This window comes from Moschus berezovskii, chromosome 10 (assembly GCF_049115385.1).
Source record: "Moschus berezovskii isolate FMDL1 chromosome 10, NW_MosBer_1.0, whole genome shotgun sequence".
In the NCBI taxonomy this organism is placed as follows: domain Eukaryota; kingdom Metazoa; phylum Chordata; class Mammalia; order Artiodactyla; family Moschidae; genus Moschus; species Moschus berezovskii.
In genome coordinates, this window is record NC_142469.1 from 38,395,203 (window position 1) to 38,409,119 (window position 13,917).

At 43.2% G+C, this 13,917-nt stretch overlaps 1 protein-coding gene across 1 annotated transcript in view; it reads right to left on the reverse strand.

Annotated features, from left to right (window-relative positions):
• DCBLD1 (discoidin, CUB and LCCL domain containing 1) overlaps positions 1 to 13,917 on the reverse strand; it is a 75,120-nt gene that overhangs the window by 38,653 nt on the left and 22,550 nt on the right. The window contains exon 2 of the mRNA XM_055433869.2: positions 10,099 to 10,311. Within this exon, the coding sequence (XP_055289844.1) occupies positions 10,099 to 10,311 (213 nt within the window). The remainder of the gene's footprint in view (positions 1 to 10,098; positions 10,312 to 13,917) is intronic.

Here is a 13,917-nt window from a genome sequence, read left to right on the forward strand (position 1 = left end):
CTAATTTAACTGACTATAATTAGGTTCACTGACCATGATGTCTCCCTTAATTTCTTGACTAAGAAGCACTTTTTTAAGCCTTAAATTTATACTAGCACTCTGCATGTGAGTGATTTCTCAGAATTCCATTTGGTCTCAGCATACCCACCCCTAGGGGAAGGCCTGCAGAGGTCTCCATTTCTTCCAGCAAATAATGAACAAGAACTACAGTTCACTTCTGCACAAACCACGAGATCAGATGGCTTTTGTCACCCTGAATGGGAATGGTGTGGTGCTTAAGAATGGGGTCCCTAGAGCCAAATGTCCAGACTTGAATCCCAGATCTAGTTAAGTGATTATAAGCAAGTGACTTGACCTCTTTGAGCTTCAGTTTCCTTCTGTGCTGATGCTAATAATAGGCCCCCTCTTGCAGGGCTATTATGAGGGTTAAGTGAGTAACTCTAGAGCCCCAAAGCCCAGTGTACAGCACAGCTGAACGCTCTATTGCAGGCACCTTTTATACAGTTTCATGGTCTTTTGTATATAATAAGTAGCGTCCGAAAACTGTAAGTAAATCAAGTCTTTCTTTAAATGCAGAGCAGATATATATTGATAGAGGAATCTTAGTATAAATCTTCCTATAGTGTGAGTAAAGATACTCAAATTTATAAGATTATAGACTTTTAAATGTATGCTTGCCAAAATCAAGCTGCATGCAATTTGATTCATTAAATGTTGATTGAGAGTCTGCAAGTGTAAGATTATGACAAGTAACAGGGGATGTTCAAAGGGTGAATCAAATGCAGTTCCTTCCTCAGGAAACCCCGTATCAGTTGAGAGGCTAAAATAATGGTCTCCACCTGAGACTGGAGCTCCACTGGCAGCTCAGAAAAACCACGTGAGCCCAAGAGAAGGAGTATCTGCAGCTGCTGAACATCAGAGGAGGTTCTAGGGTAACTAGCATTGGAAAAATAGGGGGAACAGGAAAGGGACACGCGGAAGAAATGACATCATCATATGTACTGAACATCAAACTGTGTGATGTGTTTATTTGGAAAAGGCATAGAGATGCGGAGACTCAGATGTGGCTGGAAATGTGGGTGGGGGAGAGTGAGTGAGTCAGCCTTTAACACCAAGCTAGCAATTGTCTGTAGACAGTGGGGCACAATTAACCGTTTTTGAAATAAAGAAAGAAATTATCACAACAGTATTTAATAAGATAATCTTAGATGGCCTGGAGGGAATGGAGACTGGTGAAAGAAAAGAGGAGAAAATCAGGAAGTTTTTTTCTATAAGAAATAGACACGAAGATGTGAACTGGTGGCAGTGGAAAGAAAGACAAAATAAGCCAAACTGAGTGAACTATGGGCTTAGGGAACACGGGTTCTCTGCACATCTCATGAAGCTGGATGGAGAAAAGCTGTCCATTAAGCTACTTCTGACTCAGGGAACCCCTGCCACAGGCTGGGACTGATTTGGATAAACTTGGGCTACCAGGGATGCACCAGGAGGGGTAGATGGCAGGTCCCGCTGCAGCTTAGCCTCTTCTGGGTGAAAGGAGAGCGTGTGGAGTAGCAAGAGGGACTGACATGTTAGACAAACAATAGACTGTGTTCCAGCCCACTGAGGAGGAGGAGCAGGTGGAAAGGGAAGGGAGAGGCAGGAAGAAAAGGGGAAGGAGGCAGGGAATGATGATGGTAGCTAACGCTGACTGAGTGCTTATTATGGCCATACACTGTACTTTAATGTTATATATATAAGTGCTTCCATTGCCCATATGTGGCAGATATTGTTATTTTGCCCATTTTGAAGAAGGGAATATGGAGACACAGAAAATTAAGGCATTTGCTCAAGGTCAAAGTAATTTAAAAATAAGCAGTAAAGCAGGAATTTGGAGTTAGGCAGTCTAATTCCAGAGTCTGCACTCTCAAGCCCAAGTGAAACCTCTGCACAGAAACAGAAGTGTCCGCCTCGGTCCCTGCTGAAGGCCTGCTTTTATTGGTCCACAGAGACCTGGGTGTGGAAGTCTTGAAACTCTATCAGAAGAAGGTCCTTTGAGATCCCAAGGGACCAATATTCCCACCAAGATTCTTCCAGCAGGTCCTTCAGGGCATCGAGGAACAGCCCTAAACTCTACCCACTGGGGGGAAGATCAACTTTCATGGAAAACTGGGACCTAGTAAATCGTGAAATATCAGGAAACAGAAATGACAGTTTCTCTGGGATTCCCACAAACAGGGGTGGCAGAAACAAACCTCTGGGTGACTTCTTTGTGGTCAGCAAGACTGGAAATGGAACTTAACATTAAGTTCCATTACATTAACTTAACATTAATTTAACCTTCACTTAAGGTTACAGGGTGCCTAACAAGCTTTAAAGTTGAGAATAATGATCTTTAGTATGAATCCACAGTCTTCCCTCTTCAGTGTCATGAATAAAACAACATGAGACATTTCATATTTTAAATGTCAGTATATTGGTACGACACAAGGCCTGAATCAGCACCTATTCTCCCCACAAGTTCAAGATATTTAAATATTTTAAACAACTAACTTCTTATTATTTTACATCAGAAATATAAAAGGGAGGAGATTGAGAATCAATACCGAAGCAGCAATCTGAACTCAAGTATACAACTAAATGCTTAATGATTCTGACTGGATTCTAGACCAGGAAAGGGACATTGCTCTTTCTTTTGAAGGAAGTCTCTGTTACTTTGGCCTCAAACTGAAATGCAAAATGCCCTTAGTAACAGTGGAAAAAAAACTCTATTAAAATTTTTTTTTGCCAGGATATTAGTACACACAATCTTAAAAGTCAGTATATATGTTTTATATTCAAAAATGTTTATAAGTTTAAAAGTTTATGTTTAAAAATATCTTGAGGATCATACTCTCATGTACAGATGTGAGAGTTGGTAAAGAAAGCTGAGCGCCAAAGAATTGATGCTTTTGAACTGTGGTGTTGGAGAAGACTCTTGAGAGTCCTTTGGACTGCAAGGAGATCCAACCAGTCCATCCTAAAGGAAATCAGTCCTGAATATTCTTTGGAAGGACTGGTGCTGAAGCTGAAACTCCAATATTTTGGCCACCTGATGCAAAGAACTGACTCATCGGAAAAGACCCTGTTGTTGGGAAAGATTGAGGGCAGGAGGAGAAGGGGACGACAGAGGATGAGATGGCTGGAAGGCATCACCAACTCAACGGACATGAATTTGAGTAAGCTCCGGGAGATGGTGATGGACAGGGAAGCCTGGCGTGCTGCAGCCTATGGGGTTGCAAAGACTTGGACACGACTGAGCAGCTGAACTGAACTGAAGAATCATACCTCATTCTTATGTTCTAAAGTAAGGCTGATAAAGTTGTTGATTCCTGGCTGTTTAAAGAGTATTTTAAAATGGAGAATCAGTGTCTTAACTCAGCCACAGGTATATAAGTGCACTCTTCTAGTTGATGTTGGATCTAAAATATCAGTCATAATTATAATACACGAGAAACAGAAAAAGAATCATCCCACTTTATTTGTATCAGGTCAATTAACAATCAGTGAGATCAGGTGTATATTTTGCTTGATCACTGTGAAAGCTGATGTGGGTCACACCTGTTTACAGTACATTTTGCTACCATGAATGAAAACATTCAAAGTATATGCACCAAACCTTTAAAACAAAATCGGTGTCGGGTGGGCAGGGAGAACCATTATAAATGCATAATCATTAAAAACTGGACAACCTCAGCTTATTCACAGTGGTTAATGAATCACATTCCAGCTATGTCCACTCTTGGCAGAGCTTCCAAACATGAATGCCAGAAGACATAATTCTTTTTCAAAACATTAACTCCACATTTAAAAGTCTGACAGTGTTGAGTCTTAAAATCTCTTGGCAATGGGTTTTAGCAATTAATTGAAAAAAATCTGAGCTGGATAAACCAAAACTATTTAGCTGTTTCAGCCACATAGGTAACTGTTAGAGCCCAGTATACTGGAATTGCAGGCGGTGTTCCAGAGCATGTGTTTCTGCCCCAACTCCCCCGCAGGGGGACTGCAGTGTGCATTCCCCTCCAGGTGTTGTGGGTCCCTGGGACCCTCCCTCCACAGTCTTAGGGCCACACTGGCTGCAGAGGGGCCTCACCTCCTCCAGGGAGTGGGACAAGAGCCCCACAGGAAAGCCCACTCCCTCAGCTCACCCAGGCCAACAAAGCACTCCAGGCTCCTCTTCCTTCTTGGCAGATGCCAGGAAGTTCAAATTGACCAGAGGACTATTTGAACTAAATTAAAATATAGGTCTAAAGTCAATGATCTTAGTCAAAGAAAATCTACTTGTTCTTATTAAGAAACAAATGTTTATTAAAGAAAACAAGATTCAAGGGAAGACAAAACAATACACCAAGTTGAACCTTCTAAAATCCTCCTCCTAACAATTTGTTGCAGTCATGTTCTCACACTCTTTAGAGGCTTTTTTCTATTACTGTAACATTACTATGTATTCATACTTTACCTAACACTACATCATGGCTCAGCGGTAAAGAATCTACCTGCTAACGCAGGAGACTCAGATTCAATCCCTGGATCAGGAAGATACCCTAGAGAAGAAACTGGCAACCCACTCCGGTATTTTTTCCTGGGAAATCCCATGGATAAAGGAGCCTGGTGGGCTGCAGCATGTGGTGTCACAAAAGAGTTGGACACAACTTAGTGACTCAACAACAACATCATCATAAGCAGCTTTCCATGTTAACTGTCTTTTTGACAGATAGCTGTTTAATATTGCAAATAAGTATTACATGCTTTACTTAACTGCTTCCTTGCCACTGAACTTGCCCATTTACTTTTTAAATCATTTATTCACAGAGTATCTATTATATTCAAATCACTGGATGAAATATTATAAATACAAATATAAGAATAAGCAGCTTCTCCGAGAATGCGATCCAGAATTCTTACACAAAGACACAAATATACAGATGCAACATACATGCATATGCATGTGTATACGCGCTCTATGTGGCTTAAAGTCATTTAATTCTTCTAAAATATGCTTATAGGATTGAAATATTCTAATTTCCTTTCCGTGTAGTGCTTTTATTGCTAACTTCATTATTCTTGTCTACTAGATTTGCCTTAATGTGACTGATTAAGAAATCTTCAGTCTCAAAATAAACTAATTCTAAGCATCAATAAGTATTTTATCTTAAGAACATCCCGAACCCAAAATATTAACTACACTTGTGTAATAGGCAAAATTGCTGTCTGATGTAGAGATCTCTTCAGGAAAATTAGAGATATCAAGGGAGCATTTCATGCAAAGATAGGCTCGATAAAGGACAGAAATAGTATGGACCTAACAGAAGCAGAAGATATTAAGAAGAGGTGGCAAGAATACACAGAACTGTACAAAAAAGATCTTCGTGACCAAGATAATCACGATGGCGTGATCACTCACCTGGAGCCAGACATCTTGGAATGTGAAGTCAAGTGGGCCTTAGAGAGCATCCCTACAAACAAAGCTAGTGGAGGTGATGGAATTCCAATTGAGCTATTTCAAATCCTGAAAGATGATGCTGTGAAAGTGCTGCACTCAATATGCCAGCAAATTTGCAAAACTCAGCAGTGGCCACAGGAATGGAAAAGGTCAGTCTTCATTCCAATCCCAAAGAAAGGCAATGCCAAAGAATGCTCAAACTACCGCACAATTGCACTCATCTCACACGCTAGTAAAGTCATGCTCAAAATTCTCCAAGCCAGGCTTCAGCAATATGTGAACCGTGAACTTTCAGATGCTCAAGCAGGTTTTAGAAAAGGCAGAGGCACCAGAGATCAAATTGCCAACATCTGCTGGATCATGGAGAAAGCAAGAGAGTTCCAGAAAACCATCTATTTCTGCTTCATTGACTATGCCAAAGCCTTTGACTGTGTGGATCACAATAAACTGTGGAACATTCTGAAAGAGATGGGAATCCCAGACCACCTGACCTGCCTCTTGAGAAACCTGTATGCAGGTCAGGAAGCAACAGTCAGAACTGGACATGGAACTACAGACTGGTTCCAAATAGGAAAAGGAGTATGTCAAGGCTGTATATTGTCACCCTGCTTATTTAACTTATATGCAGAGTACATCATGAGGAACGCTGGGCTGGAAGAAGCACAAGCTGAAATCAAGATTGCTGGGAGAAATATCAATCACCTCAGATATGCAGATGACACCACCCTTATGACAGAAAGTGAAGAGAAACTCAAAAGCCTCTTGATGAAAGTGAAAGAGGAGAGTGAAAAGGTTGGCTTGAAGCTCAACATTCAGAAAACAAAGATCATGGCATCTGGTCCCATCACTTCATGGGAAATAGATGGGGAAACAGTGGAAGACGTGTCAGACTTTATTTTTTGGGCTCCAAAATCACTGCAGATGCTGATTGCAGCCATGAAATTAAAAGACGCTTACTCCTTGGAAGGAAAATTATGACCAACCTAGATAGCATATTAAAAAGCAGAGACGTTACTTTGCCAACCAAGGTCCGTCTAGTCAAGGCTATGGTTTTTCCCATGGTCAGGTATGGATGTGAGAGTTGGACTGTGAAGAAAGCTGATCGCCAAAGAATTGATGCTTTTGAACTGTGGTGCTGGAGAAAACTCTTGAGAGTCCCTTGAACTGCAAGGAGATCCAACCAGTCCATTCTAGAAGAGATCAATCCTGGGTGTTCACTGGAAGGACTGATGCTAAAACTGAAACTCCAATACTTTGGCCACCTCATGTGATGAGTTGACTCACTGGAAAAGACTCTGATGCTGGGAGGGATTGGGGGCGGGAGGAAAAGGGGACGACAGAGAATGAGATGGATGGATGGCATCACCGACTCGATGGACATGAGTTTGAGTGAACTCTGGGAGTTGGTGATGGACAGGGAGGCCTGGCGTGCTGTGATTCATGGGGTCGCAAAGTGTCGGACACGACTGAGCGACTGAACTGAACTGAACTGTAGTACTGGGCAGAGCCACCTGGGAAGGCCAGTAGAGCATGAGTCTTTCTTTGGGTGTTGGGAGTTGGGGAGAAACAGACATCTGGAAACAGATGTCTTAAAACCACAGAGTCATAGACATAAATTTTCCTTTCAGCCCTTAACCAGCTGTGTGATCTTCAGCATGTTAGTTGAAAAAAAAAAAAATCTTGGGAACTCCCTGACAGTCCAGTGGTTAGTTAGGACACAATGATTTCACTGCCAGGACCCAAGTTCAGTCTCTGGTTGGGGAACTAAGATCCCACAAGCAACACAGTGCAGCAAAAAAAAAAGAAAAAAGAAACAACAAAACTCACCATGCCTCAGTTTCTCTGTTTGCAAAAAGAATTTATAGTAACAACCTTGCAGGGGGGCATATGAGGATTCCAGAAAATCTACCTAAGGCCAAACCTATGCCTGGCATACAATGAATATGCTTACTTCTATAATGAGCATACATTTTGTTTCTAAAAAATAAACATAACTATGTAGGAAAAAAATCTGAAGACAAAAATGAATTTACTGGGGTTTACTGAAATGAATGGCAATTCATTACTCACTTCCAAGTGAAGTGTCTAACTCTTGAAAATTCAAGAAGCTAGAAACGTGCGCTGGAGTGCCCTGATGCCAACCATCAGCACCTTGTAACCCAGCTCCTAAAACGCAGTTAAATGCTAGTCACTCAGTCATGTCCTACTCTTCGAGACCCAAGGACTATAGCCCGCCAGGCTCCTCTGTCCGTGGGATTCTCCAGGCAAGAATACTGGAGTGGATTGCCATGTCCTTCTCCAGGGCATCTTCCTGACCCAGGGATCAAACATGGGTCTCCTGCATTGCAGGCAGATTCTTTACCATCTGAGCCACCAGGGAAGTTCTCAAAATACAGTTAAATCCCAGGCTTTTCCTCTTTTCTGTTTGTGAATATACATCAAAAATGCATGGGAAAGCCACATCCATTCTCCAATCATGCTTCAGGACAATCTGCCCCCCTTTCTAGTTCTCACCTCAGTCCCTAAGCTGAGACCTAAAGCAACAGAGACGATCAGACTGCTGCTCTGTCAGTTGGTGGAATTAACTGTTCATCTTCAGGGAAAATAGATGCTTCCCCAGAGAGATGAGCTATGAGAGAGCTGTCCTGGCCCTGTAGCACCTTCCCTCGCATTCTACGTGGGAGCTCTGACACTCAGTGCCCGCTTCTGAATCTGGAGGGAATGTCCTGGCTAGTGAGGGAGTCCCTAAAGAGCACCTCTGTAAATAAGTGCTCCCAGCAACCCTGGAATTTGTATTTTTCCCCTTTGAGTCAAACCAGAATTAAAAACTTGCAACTTGTTAATTGCAATTTAATTTTATGAAAGTCTTTTCACACTATTCATGGGGTTCTCAAGGCAAGAATACTGAAGTGGTTTGCCATTCCCTTCTCCACGAACTGTGGTGCTGGAGAAGACTCTTGAGAGTCCCTTGGACAGCAAGAAGATCAAACCAGTCAATCCTAAAGGAAATCAACACTGAATATTCACTGGAAGGGCTGATGCTGAAGCTGAAGGTCCAAAACTTTGGCCACCTGATGTGAAGAGCCGACTCATAGGACATCTTTCCCTGATGCTGGGAAAGACTGAAGGCAGGAGGAGAAGAAGGCGACAGAGGATGAGATGATTGGATGGCATCACCGACTCAATGGATATGAGTTTGAGCGAACTCAGAGAGACTGTGAAAGACAGGGCAGCCTGACCTGCTGCAATTCATGCCATAGCAAAGAGTCCGACATGACTTAGTGACTGAACAACAACAAATTTTATGAAATTGACCATCTTTACTGTCACAGTAACTGAACCATCATTACAACAGGTAATATTCCCAGGCATCAAAAAAAAAACAAAACTTAGGTTTTTTTTTTCCTCCATGTTACAGCTGCTGCTAAGTCTCTTCAGTCGTGTCCGACTCTGTGCAACCCCATAGACGGCAGCCCACGAGGCTCCTCCGTCCATGGGATTCTCCAGGCAAGAACACTGGAGTGGGTTGCCAGTGCCTTCTCCATTCCTTCGTGAGGGCTAGGTAAGTTTAGACCTCTGAATGGTCTCTGGTCTGGTCTGGGTTTTCACGCTGGGAGGAGGCAGCACACTGGGAGGAGTGCAGAATCTCTGGGTACAAAGGTAAAGACAGCCCAGAAAGCTGTGTGCTTGAGAGAACTTACCTATGAAACTACCAGGTGGACAGGGTTTTGCTTAAAACCTGTATCATTTTCAGAGTTGTATGGACAGTGAATTTCAGAAAAACTCTAACCTCGGAAGAACCTGTATATAAGACTGTTTTTGTTTTCTAGTCATCTAAATCCAAGTTGTCTCCTTGGGCTAAGGAGGCAACTTAGTAGGGTCACTGTTAATGTGAGTTCAGACACCAGTAAGCTAACAGCATATTGAAACCACAAAGAGCTTAATTTCAAAAGATTCCTCTGAAAACTGTCCTTTACACTTGCCATTCCCCTACCCAGAAAACTGACCATAGACATCGGTGTATTGTGCCTTCACTCAGTCCACTTGGCTCTCTGCTCTAGTGCCCTCTTGTTGGAGAAGGCTTCTTGACCATCCCATCTGAACACAAACACACTCAGAACCAGACTCGATATCATCTTAGGATGACTTACTTTTCTTATTCCTTATTTTCCTTCCTCACTACCTCTCATATTATAGATGCATTTGTCTGCTGTTTTCCACTTGTCGCTCCACCAATACAAGCGCCACGAAAAGAGGAACTCTGTCTTTCCACTGCTATATCCCACCTAGTCCTTCAGAGTACTGGAACACATGACCACTGTTCAGCGAGTATTTGTCACATGAATGAATGAACCGTAGATATTTTAGCCAAATGCTACACACCTCCAGTTCTCTTCCCAGCAAGACATAAACTCCCACTAAGCTCCTGAGACCCACACAAAATGCTAATACTTCCTCCGTTGTCTTTGTTGCGGCTCGTGAAGCAAGGGTATCCATGTGAACTACCCTGAGAGCCTACAGAGGGCAAGTTTCTCTTCTGATCTCCCCGGGCTGTGACACTAACGAACACGCCACTTGCCTCCACTCCACATCTCAAAGTTTCCCACACTCGCAGAAAGCGAGAGCTCTTTTCTTACCGTATTGATCAGAAGAGCTGGTGAAGAGAAGGTAGCCAGAGGCACAGGTCTGGGATTCAATATCCAAATCTCCCAACCTCAGAATCAAGCTCTTCCCCTTCGGGACTGTGATCGTCTTTTCACAAACAGTGTGATTGGGGTACGTCCCTGGATAATTCTTAGATGTCATGGTGCCACTGTCCTTATAGGTCACTATGTGCCCACAGCCGTCACCTGGTAAAGAAAAAACGGATACAAGAAGTAAGTGAAATGAATTCTTACCGAGAGCTGAGAAAGTTCACTATAATCTTCACCTTATGTATTTTATTCCTTCTATGAAGAGAGACAGAAAAGCTAAAAATAAAAATTGTTTTAATTATTACTCGGTATTTGTTATTCCAGGTTATTTCATCTCTTGTTTCTCAGCTTAATCTTCTGAACATTGTTGATCAAAATGTTTCATGTATTAGCATGGTAAGCCCTTTGCAAACACATTATTTAATCAAATTACTTTTTTCTAATCATCCACCCATCTACACTTGCACAGTGGGCCCTTGGCATTCACAGATTTGCCATTAGTGGTTTTGTCTATTAGCAAGCCAATGGTATGAAAAAATTTGCAACTGAGGGAAAAAAAATAATCACTCATTTTGGGGGTAATTGTCCTGATTAAATGGGGTCAGGTATGCAAAATGCTTCTGGAGAATCTGAGACTCATGCTGAGTAGACTATCTTTAAGAGCCTGTCATTCAACTGGGGATTAACAATCATCCCACATTCATATCTCAGTTAATAACAGCCACAGATTTGGAGACTTGGAGGCTTCCCAGGTGACTCAGTGGTAAAGAATCTGCCTGCAAATGCAGGAGATGCAGATATAACCCATGGGTTGGGAAGATTCCCTGGAGGAGGAAATGGCAACCCACTTCAGTATTCTTGCCTGGAGAATGAATCCCTATGGATAGAGGAGCCTGGCAGGCTATAGTCCATAGGGTCGCAAAGAGTTGGACACAACTGAGCATGCACACCCAATAGACTCAGGACGTACCATGAGTTTCGTGCTTGCCATCTGCCAGACATGACGTTGTTGGAGACACATGCAGGTAGCAATTGCTGTTCACCACTCAAAGTGAAATGGGAGACAGTCACAGGCTCAGAAAACTATAATTCTAGGTGCCCCTGCCATCGCAGGAGCTTAAACAAAGTGCCAAAGGGGGCAAGAGAGAATCTATTCCAGTGAATTCTCACTAAAATAAGGAATTCGCTAAAGGTTTTCTGAATAGGGAAGTTTAATCAATTGACCAACAAGTTGCTCCAGTAAATTAAAGCAACCAACTTATCTGACAGCATGTAAAACTGGGTGGGCTGCAAAATTAAGGAGCATACATTGAATTCAAAGCACAAAATGCCTATAATTAGCACACTTTCAGAGAAACAAAACCAGAATTTTTGCCCTTACCCAGAGGGAGAGAAAGCAGAAGTCTGTTGGAGAAGAAACTCTGTGCTGGTAACAGAAGGCAGACCAAAGCCTCCTATAAGCAGAAGCCCCAGCAAGGGCATCATGGGGATCTGAAGCCCTAGGCAGCCTTCTCCTGCTACAGGATTCATCTGGAGTCTTCTTTTATCCCACTTCCTCCTTGCCCTGAGGCTTGCAACCCAAACAGTGATGGTTGCCATTTAGTAGCTCAGTCACGTCCGATTCTGTGACACCACCGACTATAGCACACCAGGCTCCTCTGTCCATGGGATTCTCCAGGCAAGAATACTGGAGTGGAGTGTCATTTCCTTCTCCAGGGGATCTTCCTGACCCAGGGAAAGAACTCAGGTCTGCTGCATTGGCAGGTGGATTCTTTTACCACTGAATCAGGGAAGCCCAAAATGGTATTGGAGGCCTCATTAAAATAAGGGGTGGGAGAATCTGTGCCAAACCAGCACTCAAGGTCAAGGGACAGCCCCACCCAAGTGAAGAAGAACTAAAGAGCCTCTTGATTAAAGTGAAAGAGGAGAGTGAAAAAATTGGCTTAAAACTCAACATTCAGAAAATGAAGATCATGACATCTGGTCCCACCACTTCATGGCAAATAGATGGGTAAACAATGCAAACAGTGACAGAATTTATTTTTGGGGGCTCCAAAATCACTGCAGATGGTGACTGCAGCCATGAAATTAAAAGGAGCAAGTGACTGGACTGAACTGAACTCTCAAGATTCCAAGCTGGGAGGCTGGACTGGGGGAAAAGTGGAAGTGTTAAGTTACTCAGTCGTGTCCGATTCTTTGCGACCCCATGGACTGAAACCCACCAGGCTCCTCTGTCCATGGGATTCTCCAGGCAAGAATACTGGAGTGGGCTGCCATTTCCTCCTCCAGGGGGTCTTCCCCATCCAGGGATTTAACCCAGGTCTCCTGAATTGCAGGAAGATTCGCTACCATCTTAGCCACCAAGGAAGCCTTGGATTAGAGGAAAGTTGACCTAAAGAAGCAGGAAGTTAGTTCCAAGGGGAAATGGAGATAGACAGCTAAGATAAAACTACTCTGAAACCTGGAGGTCTAGGCAGAAGTTGTGGAATTTATATGACTATGTAATAGAGGCCCACAGAGGATTTTGAGAAGAGAGATAATGAAAGCGGTATTTGAAAAAGACTCGAGATAGGAACTAGAATGCAGGAGAACGTGCATCACAGAGCAGGAGGAGGGTTAGAAACAGGGTAGCTGGGGTGGAAAGGGAATGAAAAACAGGAGGAAGTTCACAGGAAAAAAATCAATGGACTTGGGTTTCAACCTATTAAAATGGGAAAGACAGGAGGAGAAAAAAACAACATTGAGATTTTGAGTCCAGAGATGATTGGAACACTGAGGCTGATAAGACAAAAAGAGAAGCCCAGAGGGCAAGCAGGTTTGGGGACAAAGGCTGTAAGTTTGGTTCTTAATGCTTGAGGTGATAGCTGTAAAATATATTTCTGGATGCGGGTCCAATCCCTGCTTTGGGGAGATCTCCTGGAGAAGGGAATGGCAACCCACTCAAGTCTTCTTGCTAGGAAACGCCAAGGACAGAGGAGCCTGGTGGGCTACTGTCCAAAGGGTTGTAAAGAACTGGACATGACTTAGCAACTAAGCAAAAACATGTTTCTGGAGCTCTCTGGCAGTCAGTTCAAAATCGTTGAGAATTTGGCAACCCACTCCAGTGTTCTTGCCTGGAGAATCCCAGGGACGGGGGAGCCTGGTGGGCTGCAGTCCGTGGGGTCGCTAAGAGTCGGACACGACTGAGCGACTTCACTTTCACTTTTCACTTTCATGCATTGGAGAAGGAAATGGCAACCCACTCCAGTGTTCTTGCCTGGAGAATCCCAGGGACGGGGGAGCCTGGTGGGCTGCCGTCTGTGGGGTCACACAGAGTCGGACACGACTGAAGTGACTTAGCAGCAGCAGCAGACGAAAATTATACTAGAGTAATGCATATGCTGCAGAAGCACATAGGGAACAAAGTTTTGATTTAAAACTTGAATCATTTACCTGCTCTTAAAGGCTTTAGTAAAACAAACAAAAAAATCTAATGCATAATTTCTCTTGGAAACCAGAAGACATGGCAATCACACCAGCAGGCATTCTAGCTGTCCTTTTATAGAGATAGATGCCCTCACTCCCCACCAGGTCCTGGTCACTCATTTCTATGACTCGCCTCGCCTTAGAAGGCACTGATTTTGAGCACTCTGATAAAACAACACTAAGGTAACTAGTGTTGTTGTTCTTAGTTGCTCCATCGTGTCCTACTCTTTTGTGACCCTAGCGACTATAGCCCACCAGGTTCCTCTGTCCAAGGAATTTCCCAGGCAAGAATACTGG